Source organism: Camelina sativa, chromosome 4 (genome assembly GCF_030686135.1).
Source record: "Camelina sativa cultivar CO46 ecotype springtype chromosome 4, ASM3068613v1".
Lineage (NCBI taxonomy): Eukaryota > Viridiplantae > Streptophyta > Magnoliopsida > Brassicales > Brassicaceae > Camelina > Camelina sativa.
This window is the reverse complement of record NC_141883.1, coordinates 28,859,793-28,881,154: the sequence shown is the minus strand read 5'-3', so window position 1 is coordinate 28,881,154 and position 21,362 is coordinate 28,859,793. Positions and strand designations below refer to the sequence as shown.

Here is a 21,362-nt window from a genome sequence, read left to right as displayed (position 1 = left end):
GATAACTTTATATAATTATTAATTTATATTATTGATGAGACCATATATTTTATAAAATATTTTTTTTAAAAAAATTATCTTTATATATTATTGAATTGTGTCCAAAATTATATTGGCTAACTGAAAATATTTATTAATTTCTAGAGATTATTAGTTTACCAAGTATTAATTTAGGATGACTTCACAATTTTTTTAGCAAATAATAACTATCTTCTAAATTCGATTACAATCATATGATTCATATCCAATCACTCACAATTTGTACTTTATCCATTAATAAATTAAGACAGATTTGTTAAAGAGAATCCAGTTATATTTTTCTTATTTTCAATAAATTCATGAAATGGAGACAAATGTTTACATAAGATGCATATGATCTTCATATGATACATGTTATCCAAATTATAATCCATTTAACTCTTGTTTCCGTAAGTGACCATGGAATAACAATAGATGCGCATATATATATATATATATGATTATCCACTTATTATATAGTATTGTCAACCTAAATTAATTTGATACAATTTCTTTTGGTTATAAAGGCCACGTTCATGCTTATCATCTTCATCTATGTTCTACTGATAAAATGATATCCTAAACAATTTAAATTCACTAGATTTCATAGAATTTGAGAATCAACATTAGTATAAATACGCATGCATATAGCCTAATCTTCACTATCCAAACGAATCATTGTTATCTTTTTTCCAAACAATAAAGCAATGGCCAAAACGACACGGTGTTCTACTCTCCCTTTCCTCCTCATATTCGCTCCCGTCATCTTTCAACTCTTAGCCGTGACTTCGGCCATTGGTATCAACTACGGAACACTAGGGAAGCTTCAACCGCCGCAACAAGTGGTTGACTTCATCAGGACAAATACAAATTTTGACAGTGTCAAGATCTATGATGCGAATCCCAACATCCTCCGACCCCTAGCGGGCAGTAACATCAACGTCACCATTATGGTCCCCAATGGTAACATTCCTGCGATGGTCAACGTTGCAAATGCTCGTCAATGGGTCGCTGCCAATGTCTTGCCGTTTCATAAACAGATCAAGTTCAAATACCTTTGTGTCGGAAACGAGATTCTTGCTAGTAATGACAATAACTTGATATCAAATCTTGTGCCAGCCATGCAAAGTCTTAACAAAGCTTTGAAAGCTTCCGGTCTCGAATATATTAAGGTTAGTGTCAAGTCACGATGATCAGAAAACAACGACAGCAAAAATCATATTTATCATATATATACTTCGAATTTACATTGTTATTTGTTATTACTATCAACAAAATGTAAATCCTCCATTATTTGACTGCAGGTGACAACTCCACATGCATATAATATATCTCTTAACCATAATGCACCAAGCCAGAGCAGATTTCGTGAAGATGTAAAAGATTTTTTTACAAAGATCTTGGAGTTCCATCGTCAAGCTAAGTCCCCGTTCATGTTCAACCCCTACCCTTTTTTCACAATGGACCCGAACAATGTCAATTACGCAATATTTGGTCCAGCAAATGCAGTAACGGATACCAATACGAAACACACATACAACAACTTGTTTGACGCAATGATGGATGCAATAATTTCTACTATGAATGCTCTTGGTTATGGGGACGTAGATATGGCTATAGGAGAGACCGGTTGGCCTACCGCATGTGACGCTCCATGGTGCTCACCTCAAAACGCTGCACAGTACAACCGCAATATCATCAAACGTGCAAATGTTATAGGGACACCGCTTATGCCCAACCGCCACGTCGATATCTTCATATTCGCATTGTTCAATGAAGATGGGAAACCTGGTCCAACCTGTGAGAGAAATTGGGGGATTTTCAAACCGGATTTTACTCCGGTTTATGATGTTGGAGTCCTAAAAAGCGGTCAAAGCCCACGGAGCTCACCGAGCCCACGGACCTCACCGAGCCCACGGACCTCACCGAGCCCATCGAGCTCACCGAGCCCATGGAGCTCACCGAGCCCATCGAGCCCACCGAGCCACAATGGAAAATGGTGTGTGGCAAAACAAGAAGCGACGGACGAACAACTACAAGCGAATATAGATTGGGTGTGCAGCCAAGGTATCGATTGTAAGCCAATCTCACTAGATGGCGTATGTTTTGATAATAACAACATGAAGAGTCGAGCCTCGTACGTTATGAACGCATACTACCAAAGCAATAAAGGCACTGATGATGCTTGTAACTTTAGTGGTACCGGCATGGTCACTACTACAAACCCAAGCACTAGCACATGCAATATACCAACAGAGGACACACCAGGCAAGAGCGGAAAATGGTGTATGGCTAAAGAAGAAGCGACAGATGAACAACTACAAGCGAATATAGATTGGGTGTGCAGCCAAGGTTATGATTGTCATCCAATATCACCTGGTGGCATATGTTTTGATAACAACAACATGAAGACTCGATCCACTTTCGTAATGAACGCTTATTACGAGAGTAAAGGATACACAGAAGACGCTTGTGATTTCAAGGGTAGTGGTATCGTCACTACTACAAGCCCAAGCACTAGCACATGCACTATACCAGCAGGGAACGCACAAAGCAAGAGCGGGAAATGGTGTATGGCTAAAGAAGAAGCGACAGACGAACAACTACAAGCGAATATAGATTGGGTGTGCAGCCAAGGTATTGATTGTAAGCCAATCTCACCTGGTGGCATATGTTTCGACAACAACAAGATGTGGAGTCGATCCTCGTATGTTATGAACGCTTATTACGAGAGCAAAGGATACACAGAAGACGCTTGTGATTTCAATGGTAGTGGTATCGTCTCTACTATAAACCCGAGCACTCCCACATGCACTTTTAGTTCCGGTGCACCAGCAACATGAAGTAACGCTCTGAAGAAAAATTTAATAAAACAACATCCTTTGATTTCGAAATAAGAACAATCAATTTTTCTTTGCTCTTCTTTTATGTACTCGTTTGTATTTTATTTGTCGATACATATCTTAATTTAATTTTCATTATATATGTAATAACTGTAAGACGTATGGTAAATATAAAATTGTTTTAAAACTCTAAAATCAAACAGATTGTGCAAAAAAGTCAAAACGTAAAATACAGACGCATACTCGGTTAAGTATCCGGTTTGTTCAAATAAGACATTAATCAAACCGGTACATAAACCGAATTGGGTAATCTCAAAATCAAATAGAGCTCTGATGAAATTTTTAGGGATTGAACCATTTGCTTTAAGCTTTTCTTCTTTGCTTAACCTTCACGGATTGGTTTCGATCTCTTCTTCTTCTTCTTCTTCTTCTTCTTCACTCTCTTTCTTTATTGTGAAGATCTGAAATCTTGGGGAGAGCAACAACAATGGGGTTTCTGGTAACAGTTGCGGAGTTGGGGTTCTCGTTGCTGCTGATCGTCTTCTTTGGATTTCTCTCCGTCGTCGTTTTTGAAGCTTGGAGAAGGAGACTCAGTTACGTGTACGTCGTCGGTGTTTCTCTTTCTTGGATTCTGTTACCTGTATCTTTATCTTTAACTCCGAGTTCTGGGAATAAAACATTTGGATTTATTTGTGGATTTTTCCCAGGTCTGTGGAGATGGTGACTACACTCGAGGATCCGAAATCTTTAAAGCCGGTATCGTCTGATTCCTTAATCGTTTCTGATTTGATTAATCTGTAGTCTTAGTTTTATGGGTGAACTGTTTCGGTTTTAAATGTAGAGACTTTTAAGGGTGAACTGTTTCTGTATCAAATGTTGCATTTTGGTTTGTTTAAAGAAGCTTGAGAAGTTCAATGTTATAGTGCTAGATTAGCTCTTAGGTTATGGATTGTCTCTTCCAGATACAGATTTTGGATACTCTTAGGCTAGTGGCTTTGCGAGAATTTGTTTTGTCAATCATGACGAATTGACACGCTTGATTACATTGGCTGGTGGCTTTGTTGCTGAGATTGAGGAGTTCTCTTTTTCTGACTCTGTTTTTTTTTTTTTTTTTTTTTTTTTTTTTCACTATTTTTCATCAGATTCCTTGCCCTCATATTACCGAGCCTGCTGAGAAGTATTTGTCATTAATAGTTCCAGCATATAATGAAGAACAGAGACTTCCTGCAGCTCTTGAAGAAACAATGGAGTAAGTTAAAAATACTCTCTTTTTTTATTTAATTGTGTGTGTGTGTCCCTGCTTACACTCGTTAAAAGTTTGCTTCTTGCAAAACAGTAGCACAAGCCTTATTTATGCATACTACAGAGGCATAATTGTGTACTTCACCTGTGGTTTTCAGCTACCTTCAAGATCGTGCATCACGGGACAAGAGTTTTTCTTTTGAGGTAAATAGTTTTCCATTCTTCTTTTTTATCTCCTTACAACTCACTAAGGTTGATTCTTAACCTAATTATGGCCTTTGTTGTGGTGAATTTATATGAGCTTTTTAAGGTTTTTTTCTTTATAATTAGTTCACCTAACTCAATAAGTAAAAAAGGTGATGCTCACAATTTATTAGTCTATCAAATAGACTACCCACTCATATGCTAAATTGCTCAATAGATATTGGTGCATTCCTTAAACCCTATATGCATCAGTGGAATAATTTTTTTTTTCTGCTTCTAGGTAGTGATTGTTGATGATGGAAGTGTTGATGGAACAAAAAGAGTAGCTTTTGATTTTGTTAGAAAGCACACAGTTGACAACATAAGGGTTATACCCCTTGGGAAGAATCAAGGCAAAGGAGAAGCTATAAGAAAGGTGAGTTCAACTCGTAGCACATACAACTCTATATATGTATTCTATGTGAATGAGTAAAACTGTATACTTGCCATTTCATTTTAAAAGAAAATTAATTGAAGCTTTCTACTTTCTGAAAGCATTAAATAGGGAATGATGCATTCGCGGGGTCAGCTACTTCTCATGTTGGATGCTGATGGAGCAACTAAAGTAACCGACCTAGAAAAACTTGAAAATCAGGTTTGCCTTAAGTTACGGCTATTAAAATTTCAGACAAACTGGAAACTATGCTATAAATATCCTGACCTCCTAGCCTCATAGATTATTGCAGTAGCCAGAGAAGAATATTCAATCAGAAATCCAGCATCTAAGGAAATGGATTTCAGAATAGGTGATGTTCAAGTATCTGCATTTGGTTCTCGTGCTCATCTCGAGGAGAAAGCCCTTGCTACAGTTAAGTTTTGCTATCGTCTGTTCTAGATGCAACATCATTCTTTGTCTATGTACACACACAGATGCATATACATATACGTGTCTTAGATAATTGACTTCAGTGTGACAATTTCAGAGGAAATGGTATCGCAACTTTCTGATGAAGGGTTTCCATCTTGTGGTTCTATTAGCTGCTGGTCCTGGTATTCGGGATACACAGGTGTGTTTTTAAATCTTATTTGTCGTTTCCTTCGGCACTCTTTGTTTCACCAAGACATATTCTCGAGTAATAATAACTAAACATCATTTTTTTCTTTTGTCAGTGTGGCTTCAAGATGTTTACTAGAGCTGCTGCTAGGAAGCTTTTCACAAACGTCCATCTGAAAAGGTATGTGTAAATGATTCGATCATGATAAACTAACAGGAGAAACATCAATAAGTGTATCTCATTTGACTCGTCTCTTCTCAGGTGGTGCTTTGATGTTGAACTGGTGTACTTGTGCAAGCGTTTTAACATTCCAATGGTTGAGATCTCTGTGAAATGGTCTGAAATTCCCGGGTCTAAAGTCAATATGTTGAGCATTCCAAACATGCTTTGGGAGCTTGCTTTAATGTCTGTGGGATACAGAACTGGCTTGTGGAAGATCCATGAAGCATGTGACACAGAGCGTTCCTCATGACCAAAAAAAACTCTGACCACGCTGGTTTACAGCAGAGAGAGGATATTGTTTTGATGTCTCTGATCAAGCAAAAGGAGAGCCAAGACGATAGAGAATATGCTGGGTCCTTCTTTCAATAGATGTAATAAACAATCTTAACGAGATTATTAGAAATTATGTAATGAAACTACTACAGCTCTAGATTTTGTTTGTTTTAGTCATGACTCAGTTTTTACATCTTCATGGCAATGCATGTATTAAAGGTCGAAGTCCATATCTCTTAAGAGTTTAAACAGTTGCAACTGTCCCGAGAGTCTCTGCAACGATTTTTTACCTATAAACCGCCAAAAAATCTGTACTTGCCTCTTCGTCGCCGGTGAAATGGCAAATACCTGCACGGGGCTCCTTCTTAAGCTACGGGAATTTAAGAATTTCCGGTTACTTCTACAAATTCACAGCAGCTTGATCGTCTCAGGTCTTAAACCCCATAACCAGCTCATAAATGCTTACTCTCTCTTTCAAAGACCCGACCTTTCTCGCATCATCTTTAATTCAGTACAAGACCCAGGTGTTGTCTTGTGGAATTCAATGATCAGAGGTTACACGAGAGCCGGTTTACACAGAGAAGCTCTCGAATTCTTCGGATACATGTCAGAGAAGTTAGGTATTGATCCAGACAAGTACACTTTCACTTTTGCTTTGAAGGCTTGCACTGGATCTATGGACTTAGAGGAAGGTTTACGAATTCATGATTTGATTGCCGAGATGGGTTTTGAGTCTGATGTTTATATTGGAACCGGGTTAGTTGAAATGTATTGTAAAGCTGGCGACTTGATTTCTGCAAGACAAGTGTTTGATAAAATGCCTCTGAAGGATATTGTTACTTGGAACGCTATGGTTTCTGGGTTGGCTCGAAATGGATTCCCAGGTGAAGCCTTGCGGTTGTTTCGTGATTTGCATTTGAGTTGTGTTGAGATTGATCATGTTAGTCTATATAATCTGATCCCTGCGGTTTCAAAGCTAGGGAAGAGTGATGTGTGCAGATGTCTTCATGGACTTGTGATTAAAAAAGGGTTTACCTCTGCTTTCTCTAGTGGGCTGATTGACATGTATTACAAATGTGGGGAGTTATATGCTGCTGAATCCGTTTTTGAAGAAGTGTGGAGCAAGGATGACTCTTCTTGGGGAACAATGATGGCAGCTTATGCACATAACGGGTCCTTCGAGGAGGTATTGAAGTTATTTGAGCATATGAGGAGATATGATGTTAGAATGAATAAGGTAGCTGTGGCAAGTGCTCTTCAAGCTGCTGCTTATGTAGGGGACTTAGTGAATGGGATTGCAATTCATGATTGTGCAGTGCAACAAGGAATGATGAGTGACGCCTCTGTTGCAACTTCTCTTCTGAGCATGTATTCAAAATGTGGTGAGTTGGAGATAGCGGAACAACTGTTCATAAATATTAAAGATAGAGATGTCGTTTCTTGGTCTGCCATGATTGCTTCGTTTGAGCAAGCAGGTCATCACGATGCTGCTCTATCTTTGTTTAGGGATATGATGAAGATACATGTCAAGCCTAATGCTGTAACTTTGACAAGTGTGCTTCCAGCTTGTGCAGGAATGGCCGCATGTAGATTGGGTAAGAGCATACATTGTTATGCTATAAAGGCTGATATTGAGTCTGAGTTGGAAATTGCCACAGCTATTATTTCAATGTATGCCAAAAGTGGTTGCTTTTCCCCCGCGCTCAAAGCTTTTGAAACACTGCCAATTAAAGATGCTGTAGCATTCAACGCTCTAGCACAAGGGTATACACAGATTGGCGATGCCAGTAAAGCATTTGATGTGTACAACAACATGAAGCTACATGACGTATGCCCAGACTCAGGAACTATGGTTGGTTTGCTTCAAACTTGTGCACTCTGTAGTGACTATGCTCGAGGTTCTTGTGTCTATGGGCAAATTATAAAGCATGGGTTAGATTCAGAATGTCATGTGGCAAATGCTCTTATCGATATGTTCACCAAATGTGATGCCCTCACTGCAGCAAAATCCTTGTTTGACAAGTGTGGATTCGAGAAAAGTACTTTATCTTGGAATATAATGATGAACGGGTACTTACTCCATGGCCAACGTGTAGAAGCTATTGCCACTTTCAGTCAGATGAAGGTTGAGAGCTTTCAGCCTAATACAGTCACATTTGTTAACATCTTACGCGCAATAGCAGAATTATCAGCACTGAGAGTAGGAATGTCGGTTCATGCCAGTCTCATCAGGTTTGGAGTTTGTTCCCACACGTCCGTAGGAAACAGCCTAGTTGATATGTATGCGAAATGTGGAATGATAGATTTATCCGAGAGATGCTTTATCGAGATAAGAAACAAAGTAATGGTGTCGTGGAACACTCTGCTATCCGCTTACGCAGCCCATGGTCTAGCAAGCTGTGCGGTCTCAATTTTCTTGTCTATGAAAGAAAACGAACTCAAACCAGACTCTGTTTCCTTTCTCAGTGTTCTTTCAGCTTGTAGACACGCAGGGTTAGTTGAAGAAGGAAAACAAATGTTCAAGGAAATGGAAGAAAGGCACAAGATGAAAGCAAAAGTTGAACATTACGCGTGTATGGTTGATATATTAGGGAAGGCTGGTTTGTTTGGTGAAGCTGTGGAAATGGTGAGAAGAATGAGAGTGAAAGCAAGTGTAGGAGTATGGGGAGCCTTATTAAGTTCTTCAAGAATGCATTGTAATTTTTGGTTAAGTAATGCTGCATTGTGTCAGCTTGTAAAGCTTGAGCCACTAAATCCATCTCACTATTGTCAAGATGCGAGATTAGTAGAGGCTAATAATGTAACAAGAATTAAGAATGTTCCTGCTTGTAGTTGGATACAAATTTGAGAACACCCAATTCTTTTCATTCTTCTTCTCTTTCTTGATGAATGAAACTCTCTGTAACTGCTTGTAACTGCTTGATGAATGAAAGTGTAATTCTAGGTTTTGAGAGTTATATTAGTTAGTAAAGGGTTAAAATCAACAGGGGCTTATAGCTCAGTGGTAGAGCAATTGACTGCAGATCAATAGGTCACCGGTTCGAATCCGGTTGGGCCCTTTCTTTTTTCCGTTTTTTATTTTCCCGGAAAACTCGTAAAATATGGTAAAGAAAAAAAATAAGGGAGAGATTAGGGTTTTGCACTGTGCTTATATATTTTTGTCTCCGTCAAAAAACCCTAGTTTTAAAACCTTCGAAACTACCTGAAAGCTAAAATCTACTCTGCTATATAGCCTATACTCGTTGTACTCTTGCGTAACTTTGGTAAGTTTTTGTTCTTACGTTTTGAATATTCTGTAACATAATAGAGTTGAAATTGAAATTGCACTTGATGTTTCTTATATGCAAATGTCATGGCTCTTACGAGGAAGTTTTTTATATTTATTTGTGTAGAGGCTATCGATAATGGTGAGGACTAGCGTCTTAAATGATTCTCTGAAGAGCATGTGTAATGCAGAGAAACGAGGGAAACGCCAAGTAATGATAAGACCCTCTTCCAAAGTGATCATTAAGTTTCTCACTGTGATGCAAAAGCATGGTACATTTATTGTCTCAATGGGCTTAATTATTTGATTTCCTTGTTGTTTGATTTCTCCGTATAAAATAAGATTTAGATCGGGAGAAGCACATGGTTTTGATGGCTCCATATGTTCAGTTTTGACTTCAAAACATAAAAATAAATTCCTTTGTGCTTATAGGTTACATTGCGGAGTTTGAATATGTGGATGATCACCGATCCGGTAAGATTGTGGTTGAGCTTAATGGAAGGCTTAACAAGTGTGGTGTTATTAGTCCTCGTTTTGATGTTGGCGTCAAGGAAATCGAAGGTTGGACTGCCAAATTACTCCCTTCAAGACAGGTCAAGAATTAACCTTTTTAATTTATGTAAAAGGGAACTAACCATTCTTCTTAATTATTTGTGTTTCTTGAATAATCACAGAGACCAATGTTTTATTGTGTTTGATCATTATGCAGTTTGGGTACATTGTCTTGACAACATCAGCTGGAATCATGGACCATGAAGAGGCTAGGAGGAAAAATGTTGGAGGCAAAGTGCTTGGTTTTTTCTACTAGAGGGGCTTTTATGAATTTTTTTTTTACTCATTTGGTGTTTTCTTGTTGATTTTTTTATATTGGTTATTGGGAAACCTTGTTTTCGCCGGTCCCAAGTTTGTTTCATTGCTTGCTGAATGGATTATAATCTTTCGTTATCATGATCAAGACAAAATTCAATAGACTTTGTCCCATCTTCTGGCAACCTACCTAGGACAGAGTTCCATTATTGTCAATAAGTTTGAAATACGTTGTTTTCTTGGATTAGAGAGTCACATGAAATGAACTTCCCTATTAAAAATCTACAATATCCAAACGAAGAACACAAACTTTCAACACCAGTTTTATATTAAAGAGACTGAAAAAAAAACAATCAGAAGACATGTTAAACGTAGAATTCGTATTCACTTACCCATTTAAAACTGTATATATTCCCATCTTTTTACCAAAAATATCCCCTTTACTAATAGTCTAATACAACTCTTACTTTAGCTATATGGAGGGGACAAACCAAATGACTTTGTTACTGTCAAACTATCAATCAAGAGTGATTCCTTTCTTTCTGGCTGCTTCTTCGATCTCAGTACCTCTTCTCTCTTCTATACTTTTGCATAATCTCCTGTAACATCTCCATAACTTCACAGACATTGGATATACAGACAAAGCTTTCTTCAAAAATCTCTCAGCTCTTGTCTTGAAACCATTGATACTGCTCACTATTTCTCCGGCCTCCACCCATATATACTCCGGAGCTACTGGGACAGTACAAGATATTGTGCTCACCAAATTCAGACCCGCCCAGAAATGAATACCCGAGGAGGAACCAGAATCTGAATGTTTCTCTTCTTTCCTTAACAGCTTACTTACAGACAACGCCAGCGGGTAATTGCATGGAACCAGCTGTAGTATTGTTTCCACAAAATCCACCAGTTCCTTTTGTTTATTTAGCTTCTCGGGTACAAGAGATGGTCCGTGCCATGCTTCAAGAACAACATTCACCACTAAGTGTTCAGATGAAACTGGAGCCAGAAGGTTAGTAACTAGCTTCCTAACTCTCGGTTTCTCCCCGCTGTTGCTGATGAATTTCCAAGATAGTGGCTCTCTTACAGGTAAAGAACTTGATCTATCCAAGTAAGAGTTGAGTAATCTCAATTGTAGGTTCATTGAAAATTCACCAGTTGCTTGCAACTCGTTGATTAGCTGAAACAGAGCATGCTCTCTAAGACAGTGCATAAAATGCTCGGGAGCTGTAGCTTTTAGTGCTTGGTCAATGGCCGAGTGAGCCTCGGTCCAGTTACGCTGCAGTAGATTATGGAGAGATAGATTAAGATAGCCAAACATAACATCCACCTGACCCGATGCAACATTTAGATCTGATAAAGCTGATTCCAGCAAACTATCATCACCTTCTTCTTCATTAGCCAGTACTGTCTTATTCTTACGGGACAATACATCCCATACTGAAACGTACCAACGGGACATGAGTTCTCTTGCCATGTCGTAGTTTCCTCCTTGCAAAGCATATTCAGCATACTGATTCCAAATACATTGTATGCATGATGCCTCTTTTGCTTCCTGCTTGAGAAACTCTTCATACCCAGACGAAAACATATCCTTTAACTCATCTGATTGCATCCTAAGTGCTAACAATTTCAGCTCTAAGCAAGTTGGGTAGAGTTTAACAGATGCCTTCAAAATGTCCCTATAGCTTTCCAACTCATCTACTGCAATCATAAACAGAGCGTGGTTCAGAGCAAATACCCCGGCAGGTCGCTTTTGTATTCCATTTTTCGACAACCCATCGTTGGTACAAGATTCTGCGGAAAGCATCCCTTTCTCAAATAGTCTGAGCGCCATTTGCTTCAGATCACCATCCAAATAAACAGAAGGCCATTCTATTTCAAGTAGTTCCTTCTCCATTTCAAGTCGTTGGACAATAGAGTCAGGCAGCTTCCTGTAAATAACTAAGTACACACAACAAACCCAGAACACACATTTGTCAGAATATGTTAAGCATGTGAGAATGTGAGACATCAGTGAAAATTCAGGGTCATCAGAATCTGCTGCTGGAGCCTGAAACTTGGATATTCTCTGTATTGCCTTAGAAACATTCCCAGAAATGCACAAAAGGTTGAACATCTGCAACAAAACATCTAATATGCAAGCGCTGGCATGATTCTTGTTAATAGACCCAGATTCATGGTTGCAAAGTGCCGAGAGGGCAGCCTCATATGCAATTATTTGATCATTAAGTTGTCCTCGACTGTTGATGTACAGAAGCCAAATTACGTATGATCTGCTACTGTGTTTGACCTGAAGAGTTGAAAAGTTATCCCATATAAACTAAAGCATCAAAGCATTCTATAGTAAAGAACTAAGATACAAAATTAACTAGTAACTGGACAATGAACTGAAAAAGATAATATTATGCCAAGAATATATAAGTACGAAAACTGTAAAACACTATGAGCAACACCAAGTTGGATTAGATTTATGAATATATGCAAATATACTCAAACAATTAATAATATGCAGGCAATATCGTGGCAGAGGATAACCTACCCCATAAGGAAACATATGTTTCCCATCTGATCCTTCATATGCATGGTAAATCAGGAGATAAACAGTCCAAAGAATCTCAGAAGTTGGGTCACTTTCAAGACCTTGTGAAAGCACAGAAAGGGCCTGAAATATATGCCACAAGAATTAGAACGAGAGCTAAATTTGATACAACAGAATATTGACAGGAAACAAACAACATTGCCTGGATCAAGCCTTCTGACTGATCAACTGCCCGACAGAAAATAGTAAGAGCCCTTTCCACGGGTTCAACAGCAGCATCTGAACCTTGTTTAAGGATATTCTACGAATGGACCAAGCAAGTCAGTGCAAGATGATAGTAAGAACATCAACAAAAGAATAAAACAGTGGTCAGATCTGCAAAATGAAAGATCAAAACTTAAAAGAAAGAGAAAACAAAGACAAACCATCAAGCTATGCTTAATCGTGAAGTATGATGAGTATGTTCTTGAATTTCCTAGGACCTCAATTCGACCTTCATATTCCTTTCCAGGTACATTTCTGTAAAGCGAGTTCGATGAGGCTAGGCAGGTACTAAAGTGCTTCCACCACATTTGTCCATGTCTTTGAGCCAGAACGGACTCATAAGACCACGAGTCAACCTTCATCGTATCCAAGGAGACAAAGTAAGTTGGTGAAAACACCGTGTCCATAATGTGGGATCCTTTGGAAGAATTATGTTTCTTCGGATGTGAGTTTGACCTGACTCTACCATCTGCAACACCGATAAATTAGCAAAGAAATATTTTCTAGAACACTTAAAACACAATTTCTGCCGTACCAGTAGGATCATGTAGACTTTGATGCAAACTGTTATCAGAGAAATCCTTGAAATGTTGCCAAACACATTCATCGTTATTGCACCTTCCACGTAACTCGTACATGCAGAGAGGCCAAGAAGGGTCCACATTCAAATTACAGGTGTAGAAGCCATTTTTCTCATACACTGCAGTATCAGTCAAGCTCCTACATTTTCTTTTATCACTGTATAGGCTATATGACTTGTTTTGTTCTGGACCCAGAGATGTAATTGAAGACCCAGGGACTTTCAGATGATAGATTGTGCTCCGAAACAAAGGACCTGACAAAGCTACAGACGATAAAAGGTCATTCTCTGGTGAAATCTTATGGGAGTCCATATCTATAGATGACTGAAAATCTAGCGAATGTTCCTCAATCGAGCGCCATTCAACTGGTGCTTTGGAGGGACTTCCTTGCAGTTTATTGGCACCTGGCTCTGAAATTGAAAACATGAAGACGTCTTACTCAAAAGAAAAAGGAAAGTGAAGCACATGGGGGCCACACGTTGGTTCAGCCATCTCGGACAATGCCTATGGGAACTCAATCACGAGTCAGCGAATTTGGCGCCAGTTCATGTATTTGCTATCTGCAGTGTAGCTAAATCATCTTCAAGAGTAGCCACTTGAATGTAAAATCAGGTTGCAAAATGACCATGCTATTTTTTCCCTTTTTGCACAATTCATAAAATAACTAAGCAAAATGCCAATCTTTTACGATAAAGTCCTTACCTCGAGAATCATTATGCTGATATTTTTCGGAGAAAGGACTACTGTCATCTCTGTGGGCTTGTTCACTTGCAACATCGCTTTCATCTCCTCTATCTATCACAGTCTCTCCATTGACTGCCCTCTTGCCTAGACGCTCAAACAATTTCGATCTTAATGATGCTTCGAGAAGCAAAGCTTTCTGATTGCCTAGTGTTTGATCAAGTTCTTCCGTTTGATGTCCCCCAAGGTTCCCCTCGGTAGATTCATGGTCAACTGGAAATGACTCGACCTCTGGTAAAATGTTTGCATCACTTGACGGAGAGCATAGTCTACTTGCAATTTGCTTGTTACTGCAAGGCAGTCCATCAGAGGTGCTAGCATCAAGATCACTGCATGGTTCTGAACCCAAATTCAGTCCACTACGGGAATGTTGTGGAGGATGACTGCCACCATATTCACTGTCATATCTGTGGTTGCTTTCTAGCTGAGTATGCTGAACGATCTCTGTTTTGGTTGCCGAATCAATGTTGCCACTAAAGTGAAACCCAGTTTCAGGATTCTCATTATGTATAGAAGGCCACAACAATCTGGAGTCGTGGACAATGAGAGATCCATAATGAGCAGATAAAATTTCTCTCTTACTGTAAAGTTCTGCACATCTGGCATTTGCCTCGATCAAAGATCTCTGTGCCTTTCTATAAACTTTAAGAGCATTTCTTTCCTCAATTTCACAAAGGTGTTTACGTTCTTGTGCTTCTTCCAACTCTTTGTCAAGCGATTCCTCTAGGTTCGACAAAGATAGCATATCCAGATGATTATTTCCAGGAGCTGTTGTATTTCCCGGGATGTTCCAGAGGCCAGAACTATTCAAACAAGGCTAAATTGCAAGCAGAAAAGGAAAACAGAAAAAAAAAGTAAGGATCACAAAATTCTACCAGCCGCCTCCAAGTGATTTATAAGGATCTAGAAAAAACCTGATGGTTTCCATTGACTATTTTAAGTAACTGATCACTTGACACGCTCCTATCAATAGTTTTCACTCTTTCCAGTTCTCTTCCACCTTCGTAATGATTTGCTTGACCCTGCAATAAATATAAATACACTTAAGTAAAGAAAAATACAGGCCTGAAAGTAGCATAGTAAATAATCTTAGAGTAGAATTTTCCAATTCTAGTAAAGGATAAAACACAAAACCATGGTGACACGTACAACACTTTTTTGAAAGGCATTTGAGCTTGTATTTCCTTTTACAGTATGCTGAGAAATTAGAGGTGGAACTATCTCATCATTGTTGCTTCCGAGGTGTTTGCAACTAGGTTTTGCATTGACACCTGCAATAAACATCAGAGTCAGGTGATATCAGATAAAGGAAAAATCAGAACACTGAATTCCTTAACCAAGATAGAGTATATTCAATGTTTGCCTTAAAGACTCACCAGGCAGTTGAATTTTACGAACGTCTGGCGCATTCATTGGTGCAGCAGCAGATGCTGGCACTCGATAATCAATAATAGGCTGACTTGTGTCAATTCCACCAACTTTTAAGCGCTTCTTGGGAGGTTCGTTTGGTTCTAGCTGTCTAGTATCATCAGAAACAATATTGACTCTCCTTGCTGGACTGCTTTTAGGGTTAACAGGATCCTTCTTCGGCTGCGCAGCCTTAAGCTTCAGCTCACTTTCCCGAAGCGCAATCTGCTGCTTCAAATCCTGAAGTTTGTTGCGATTGGGCTCCAAAACCTGTTCAGGACGCCGTGTATCTTTGCTAACCGTCCTTTCGTAGGTATGAATATTTTTAGTGGATCTCATATCCTTAGCAAATGAAAGGTTGGAAACATTGGAAGTCGAAGCATGACTAAAGGCGCTAGTGGAGAATGCCTTCTTTGTTATAGCTCTGTTATCAGTTTGTCTTGGTCCTTTCAATTTTGTTTGTGAAAATGTAGACGGGTTTCTATTCCCAGACATGGTTCCCTTTGGTTGAATCTTTGATATCTGTGCCCGTCCTTTACCATCAGATTCACTACCACTATCATCATTAGAGAAGTTTATCACGAGGTTGCTGTTGTTGCCCCTTGCAGGAACTTTCTTCCCATGAATGGCAGCAATAGCTTGCTTCGACGGTGTAGCATCAGAAGGTTTAATTATATATCCACCGTTTCCTGTCAATTCACACAATAAAAAGATTTTTTAAAAAGGAGTTTGTTTCATAGGCAACTTCCATTAAGAAGAGTTTCAAACGACTTCAAATCATCTATATTGAAAATTTCAAAGACTCAAGAGAATCATGCTTCCACACGCAACAAATTTCACAACAGAAAACACACATTGGTAGTTTTGTACATTCATTTACAATGTTCACTAAGTATTTGCTCTAATAGTTTGATACCGATCCTAAACGCACGTGAAGGTCAGAGCTAATATATGTTTACCAGGTTGACGCCTTTGGATATTTGTGTTAGCTGAAGGAACTGATATATGTTCAGTAAGAGGAGCTCTCGTGCTTGTTTCCATTGCTTGTACCTGAGAAACAAAGAGAAAAAAAAAAAAAAAAAAAATCAAGAACAGTTGATTTGTCTCAATAAATGCAACACGAAAGCTAAGCTCTAGTCTATGAACACTCGAACAATACATACGCTAAATCCATAAACCCAGACAATGTTGAAACCAAGCGAAGACAGAGGCAGATCTCAAATAAACACAAATCGAGAGAATACAAAAACCAGATTCAATAGAAATTATTGAGTTTTTGATAGGGAGAGAACAATACGTACGTCTTCGTCGGAGGCAGATAGCTCGCCTTCTTCTTTTCCGGTAACCGGAGAGTGTTTCCCGGTGGTTAATGTCGTCATCTTCGTCGGCTCTCGCGCCTGAATTTTACGAAAACCTAAAGATATCGAAGGAAGGAGGAAGGAGGAGAGTCACACACACACACACACACAGCTTTTCGTAGTGATTGGGACCTCTGTACTACTTACTGGATTACTTAGCCGCCGATGGTGCACGAAGAGCCACGAGCAACACAACGGAGGATTACGAAACGACCAAATTAACCCTACCGCTTTGATTTTTAATTATCCTAATTAACGCGTTTTCCTTTTTTTTCTTTCTTTTTAACCGTTAATTGTTAATCCGTTAAATCTCAGTTACCAAAGGTAAATTAATTATAAATTTGTCATCAATTCTCTAATAAATTAATGAATGGATTACTTAACCATTCATTTTCCTTCTTTATTCAGTCATAATTCAAATCGGATTAGTAAGTACTTATTAGATTAGATGTATACATTGATGCAACCCATATAAACACAAACAAACTAGATTAAGACTCGTATTAGAGCATAGATTGAAATTCATTTTATTTATATTGTAATTTTTATATAAAATATAATTTATGTGATTGTTTTTAAAAAAAAAATGGATAAAACATTATGAAATAAAATCATATGCTAAATATGATGGTTTGAAAAAAGACACATATTTTGTAAGTTTTATATTGTTAATGATTCTAGATAAGTACTCGTGCTATAACACTGGTTAAATTTTATTTTATACAAAATTTTGTATATTTTATATTTTAAAATAAAATTTTAATATATTGTATTAGTTTTTATATGTGAAGTTATTTCAACAATGTATATTCTACATCATGACTTGAATGTCATTATAAGACATAATTTTGTAAATTTGAATTTAAATATTTAAATTTTGACCTGTTACTCAGTAAAAATTTTAATTCAATAGATATTATTTTTAAATAATAATATTACTAAAGCTTGAATATTTTATAGATTGAACAATTTATATTTGTTTTTAAAAATTCAACTTATGGTATATCCAGAAATAAATTATTTTTTTATTATAATAAATAATATGATATTTATTTGTTTTACAAAATAGACTCATATATAAAAATGAGAGGTGAAGTATAATGATAATTAACAAATAAAATATGTTAAGTTAGATATCAAAAGATTTTATTTGATGAATAATTTAATAAAGAAAATTAATATGTTAAGTTAGATGATATAATTCTTTAGAATATTCTCTTTAAGATTTTCGGTATAATCTATTTGTAATCAATTAATCTATTATTAATGATTATTTGTAACTTAACTTATTAAAATTATATAGTCTACATAACAATGTTGTGTACTTCCGTTTTATTTTTTTATTTTTTTAATTTTTTTTTTCGCAAATTTCTGTTTTATTATAAAAGGGATTTTAGTATCTTTAGAATAACGGATAGAAAAAAAAAATACATAAATTGTTGGTACTTCTCATTATTGATGGCAACTAGAGAAGACCTTACAAATTTTGTGGCAGTACGTAGTATAGTCTCCCTCCACGAAACAAATCTATAATTAGATACGAATTGTCTAATTACCATATTATTTCCTAATGTGCATGTTTACTATTCAGATTTACCTTTGCAAACTGAGTTTACAAGCATTGAATTCATTGCAATTGCGCTATTATCCTTTTACAATTTTCCAAATCTTTACAACAAGATTAGCTCCACACAAAAGCAATCAAACTCCGTATCACAATCTCTTCATCTGACCCCTGAAGCCGCAGGCGAAGACTCGCTTTCTTTGGCCCCTCGAGTAGAATAATGTTCATTAAAGCTCTCTCTTCTCCCTCTCTCATTGAGATTCACTTTCACCAACCCATAAGTGTCTTTGTGACTCTATCCACTATCTGATTCCTTGCACGGAGACTAGCCAACGGTAACTCACGACTCTCATCCAAAAGAAATCTATAAACTTCCCATTGTCTGTCTAAAGTCGAATGCCTCCCAATCTCAGCCTACAAGAAAAAAACAACAAATTTGAAAATTAAAACAAACCCTTCATAACAGCTAAAAAGCTTAGAAAAACGTATCCATGCCAATATGATTATTATTATTATACTTACCGAGAAAATGCAGACTCCTAGTGATTTCAACGCGAGTGTGACATCGTAGAAAACTCGTGGTCTTCCTTTGCCAGATAGCTCCACAGGGTTAGCTACTAACAGCTCAGAATCTGGTCCTCGGTTCACGATGATCACTCGCAAAGGACACACCATTTCCTCCTTAAGCCGAGCACAGAAGTTGGCTTGATGTTTTGGGTCCGATATCTTCTTCCCGTCTGTACCTCGAACAAACAAGTCCAAATTCCTGTAGCCTTTCACCTTTGAGGAGAATCTACCGTATGCAATCTGGATCAAGAACACAAGTAACTACTTGAGTTCTACAAATCTTTCAACAAAATGAAGGAACATTCCTAGAAATCTAGATGTAAGGTAAGGTCCTCTTAAGGTTAAGAGATATTGGTCTTTACGTACGTGGACATCGCAGTCTTTAGAAGTCCTGAGGATATCATAGAAAAGCCCCTTTTGATCAACACAACGAATCTGAAGCAAGGTATGCGCAGGGCTCAAGTGATCATCAACAGTAAGAACCGCTTTGTTGGAGCTAGAGCTGCTAATATCAGACCCATCTGGCCCAAAGAGCTCATCAGCAGCCAAAGGTGGAAGTGAAGAGAAGCGTTGCAAACTTTCTAACTCGGGTCCAGCTAGTTCAAGCTCACAGCTCACACCATGCTCACCAAGCACAGCCGTTAGATGATCACACGTTTCAGTTTGCCTCTGTTTCGTATGCAGGAGATCCCTCTTATATATACATGAAGTCACAACAAGAACCGTTATATCATAAAACCAAAATGCTAAATCACTGAAACATGAGAATCAGATATAAGAGAAAACTAACATTGCGTCGGTGATGAAAAACATATCAAGAACTCTTCCATCAGGTGTAGTCATGACTTTAACTCTTTGAATCGTAAACTCTAACTCTGTCAGAACTTTAGTAACATCTACAACCACCAAAATTCTTCTAATCAACCATCTTTTTTAAAAAAGAAAAAAAAAAAAAAACAGACAAAAAGGAGAATACTTTCTTTCATAGAGGAAAAAATAACAAACCATGAAGCAAGCCTTTCCGGTCACGGCAAAAGAACTTGAGAAGGTAAAGGGAAGGAGGAGGAGGGATAGAGACATTGGATTGAAGAGAGAAGTAGAAAGAGCCTAAGCAAGAAGGACAAGCAGATAAAAGACGATTCTTTAAGCTTTCCCAATCAATCTTAGGAGAGCTGTTATTATTATCTGGAGTTACCCAAAACACTATATAACACCATCTCCCATCTGTTGAAAAATCTGCAATTTTTTTACAACAATCAAATTAGCAGAAGAAGAAAAAAAAAAGAAAAAAAAACAGAATTTGATGAATCTTAAAGTCTCGAATCATAAAAGAAGAATATTCGTAAAGGTAAAAGACAAACAGAGTATATTCCTATTTAACGAGACAGGGATAACGAAGTCAAAAAAAAAGGAAGAAATAGAGACCTGCACGGGTAATGGAGAGACCAAATTCGAGGATGATTCTACAGAGAGTAGAACCTAAACCGGATTCATCAGGACAATTGACGGTAACGATGGTGGGATCTCCGGAGATTTTTCCAGGTTCGATTAAAACGGCGTCGTCGTTGAGAATTCCCATTTTTTTCTTTCTTTCGGCTAAATTCCACCGTTCCGGGGGGTGATGTTGTAAACCCCGACCGAACAGAGGAAAAGCAACAATGTCGGGGGAGAAAAGAAAAGCAAAAAAAAAAAAGGAAAGAAGTAACGAGAAGATTTTTTTTTATATATGAATTAATTTGTTTTTGTTTTTTTTTAGGTTTTAATTTTAAATGAGTTGTTGTCCTGGTGCAGTGTGGGACCTACGTGTCTAGTCATACCCACGTAAGAAGAAAAATAAAAAAAAAAAGGCTGGGTTGGCTAATGAACACGTATCCGTCGTCGTTCTATCTTTTGAATCTGAGGGTATTATCGGGATTTCACCAACTGTATTATTTACATTTGTTAAGACGCCGCGGTCCGTAGATTTTAAGGTAGATGGATAATTAAGATCTTTTTCTTATTATTATTATTATTATGTGTGGGCTCGTTTTAATACAAATAATTAACAACAAATCATTCACGATTTATTGTAATAAGATATTCGTATGATGATAATTGTAACAATACCTGTGGTGGTGGGATATAAGTGGTTCTACTTTTTTTAATTTAATAAACCTGTGTATTTTTTTAGATTAAGTTTGGGAGAAGGAAATATTAGGTTTGCTATTTTTATTTTGTGCCGTGTTTTAAAGGAAATCCATAAGTAGTATGACATGTGAGATGCATGGATTGTATATTAATGGTTTTGTTGATTACATAATGTGGGATATAATCACGAAAACTAAAACTTATAATTTGCGAGATTAATGTGAAGTCAAACTTTTTGTGATTTGATATGTCTTTAGTCATTCGTTTTTCTCTATGATCATATTTTTGAATATATAGTGTATT

The 21,362-nt window shown here is 37.5% G+C and overlaps 7 protein-coding genes and 1 non-coding gene across 18 annotated transcripts; 5 read left to right on the top strand and 3 right to left on the bottom strand.

Moving 5' to 3' along the window:
- The first annotated feature begins 496 nt into the window (after window positions 1-496).
- LOC104782418 (glucan endo-1,3-beta-glucosidase-like) lies at window positions 497-3,056 on the top strand. The gene is made up of 2 exons (XM_019244352.2): window positions 497-1,190; window positions 1,323-3,056. Exons 1-2 carry the CDS (start codon window positions 726-728, stop codon window positions 2,859-2,861), a joined length of 2,004 nt encoding a protein of 667 aa, XP_019099897.2. The 5' UTR covers window positions 497-725; the 3' UTR covers window positions 2,862-3,056.
- Window positions 3,057-3,185: 129 nt separating this feature from the next.
- On the top strand, window positions 3,186-6,066 carry LOC104782417 (uncharacterized). Of its 6 annotated transcripts, none has more exons than XR_015597600.1 (10): window positions 3,186-3,461; window positions 3,569-3,617; window positions 4,004-4,110; window positions 4,262-4,307; window positions 4,588-4,722; window positions 4,842-4,941; window positions 5,033-5,154; window positions 5,270-5,353; window positions 5,457-5,521; window positions 5,603-6,066. XR_015597600.1 is itself a non-coding variant. In XM_010507341.3 (7 exons), the coding sequence occupies exons 1-7, from the start codon at window positions 3,349-3,351 to the stop codon at window positions 5,179-5,181; spliced, it is 699 nt and encodes a 232-aa protein (XP_010505643.2). In that variant the 5' UTR covers window positions 3,188-3,348; the 3' UTR covers window positions 5,182-5,217. The 6 variants fall into 6 exon arrangements, 1 of the variants encoding a protein (XP_010505643.2); XR_015597598.1 differs by having other exon boundaries at window positions 3,211-3,461; window positions 4,852-4,941; XR_015597599.1 differs by having other exon boundaries at window positions 3,211-3,461; window positions 5,023-5,154.
- On the bottom strand, window positions 5,266-6,036 carry LOC147946301 (uncharacterized). Its single transcript, XM_087509568.1, has 4 exons — window positions 6,029-6,036; window positions 5,605-5,834; window positions 5,457-5,523; window positions 5,266-5,353 (listed from the first exon to the last, which is right to left on the bottom strand). Exons 1-4 carry the CDS (start codon window positions 6,034-6,036, stop codon window positions 5,266-5,268), a joined length of 393 nt encoding a protein of 130 aa, XP_087365694.1.
- A 13-nt stretch (window positions 6,067-6,079) lies between the features above and the next one.
- Window positions 6,080-8,703, top strand: LOC104784284 (pentatricopeptide repeat-containing protein At2g39620-like). Its single transcript, XM_010509332.3, has one exon. It carries the CDS (start codon window positions 6,174-6,176, stop codon window positions 8,682-8,684), a length of 2,511 nt encoding a protein of 836 aa, XP_010507634.1. The 5' UTR covers window positions 6,080-6,173; the 3' UTR covers window positions 8,685-8,703.
- A 120-nt stretch (window positions 8,704-8,823) lies between these two features.
- On the top strand, window positions 8,824-8,895 carry TRNAC-GCA (transfer RNA cysteine (anticodon GCA)). The gene has a single exon. It is a non-coding gene; the product is annotated as a tRNA-Cys (tRNA).
- A 103-nt stretch (window positions 8,896-8,998) lies between these two features.
- On the top strand, window positions 8,999-10,070 carry LOC104782416 (small ribosomal subunit protein uS8-like). Its single transcript, XM_010507340.3, has 4 exons — window positions 8,999-9,099; window positions 9,229-9,373; window positions 9,534-9,694; window positions 9,811-10,070. Exons 2-4 carry the CDS (start codon window positions 9,241-9,243, stop codon window positions 9,907-9,909), a joined length of 393 nt encoding a protein of 130 aa, XP_010505642.1. The 5' UTR covers window positions 8,999-9,099; window positions 9,229-9,240; the 3' UTR covers window positions 9,910-10,070.
- A 148-nt stretch (window positions 10,071-10,218) lies between these two features.
- Window positions 10,219-17,080, bottom strand: LOC104782415 (uncharacterized). Of its 6 annotated transcripts, none has more exons than XM_019244980.2 (12): window positions 16,949-17,051; window positions 16,745-16,857; window positions 16,403-16,493; window positions 15,413-16,132; window positions 15,186-15,307; window positions 14,951-15,058; window positions 13,998-14,853; window positions 13,250-13,705; window positions 12,876-13,183; window positions 12,653-12,751; window positions 12,451-12,573; window positions 10,219-12,201 (listed from the first exon to the last, which is right to left on the bottom strand). In XM_019244980.2, the coding sequence occupies exons 2-12, from the start codon at window positions 16,820-16,822 to the stop codon at window positions 10,426-10,428; spliced, it is 4,737 nt and encodes a 1,578-aa protein (XP_019100525.2). In that variant the 5' UTR covers window positions 16,823-16,857; window positions 16,949-17,051; the 3' UTR covers window positions 10,219-10,425. The 6 variants fall into 6 exon arrangements, with proteins under 6 accessions (XP_019100525.2, XP_087367130.1, XP_087367128.1 ...); XM_087511004.1 differs by having other exon boundaries at window positions 13,250-13,558; XM_087511002.1 differs by having other exon boundaries at window positions 16,745-17,080.
- Window positions 17,081-18,364: 1,284 nt separating this feature from the next.
- LOC104782414 (ACT domain-containing protein ACR9) lies at window positions 18,365-20,772 on the bottom strand. Its single transcript, XM_087511736.1, has 6 exons — window positions 20,358-20,772; window positions 19,938-20,168; window positions 19,723-19,828; window positions 19,299-19,623; window positions 18,888-19,172; window positions 18,365-18,779 (listed from the first exon to the last, which is right to left on the bottom strand). The coding sequence occupies exons 1-6, from the start codon at window positions 20,509-20,511 to the stop codon at window positions 18,633-18,635; spliced, it is 1,248 nt and encodes a 415-aa protein (XP_087367862.1). The 5' UTR covers window positions 20,512-20,772; the 3' UTR covers window positions 18,365-18,632.
- Between the last annotated feature and the right edge of the window lie 590 nt (window positions 20,773-21,362).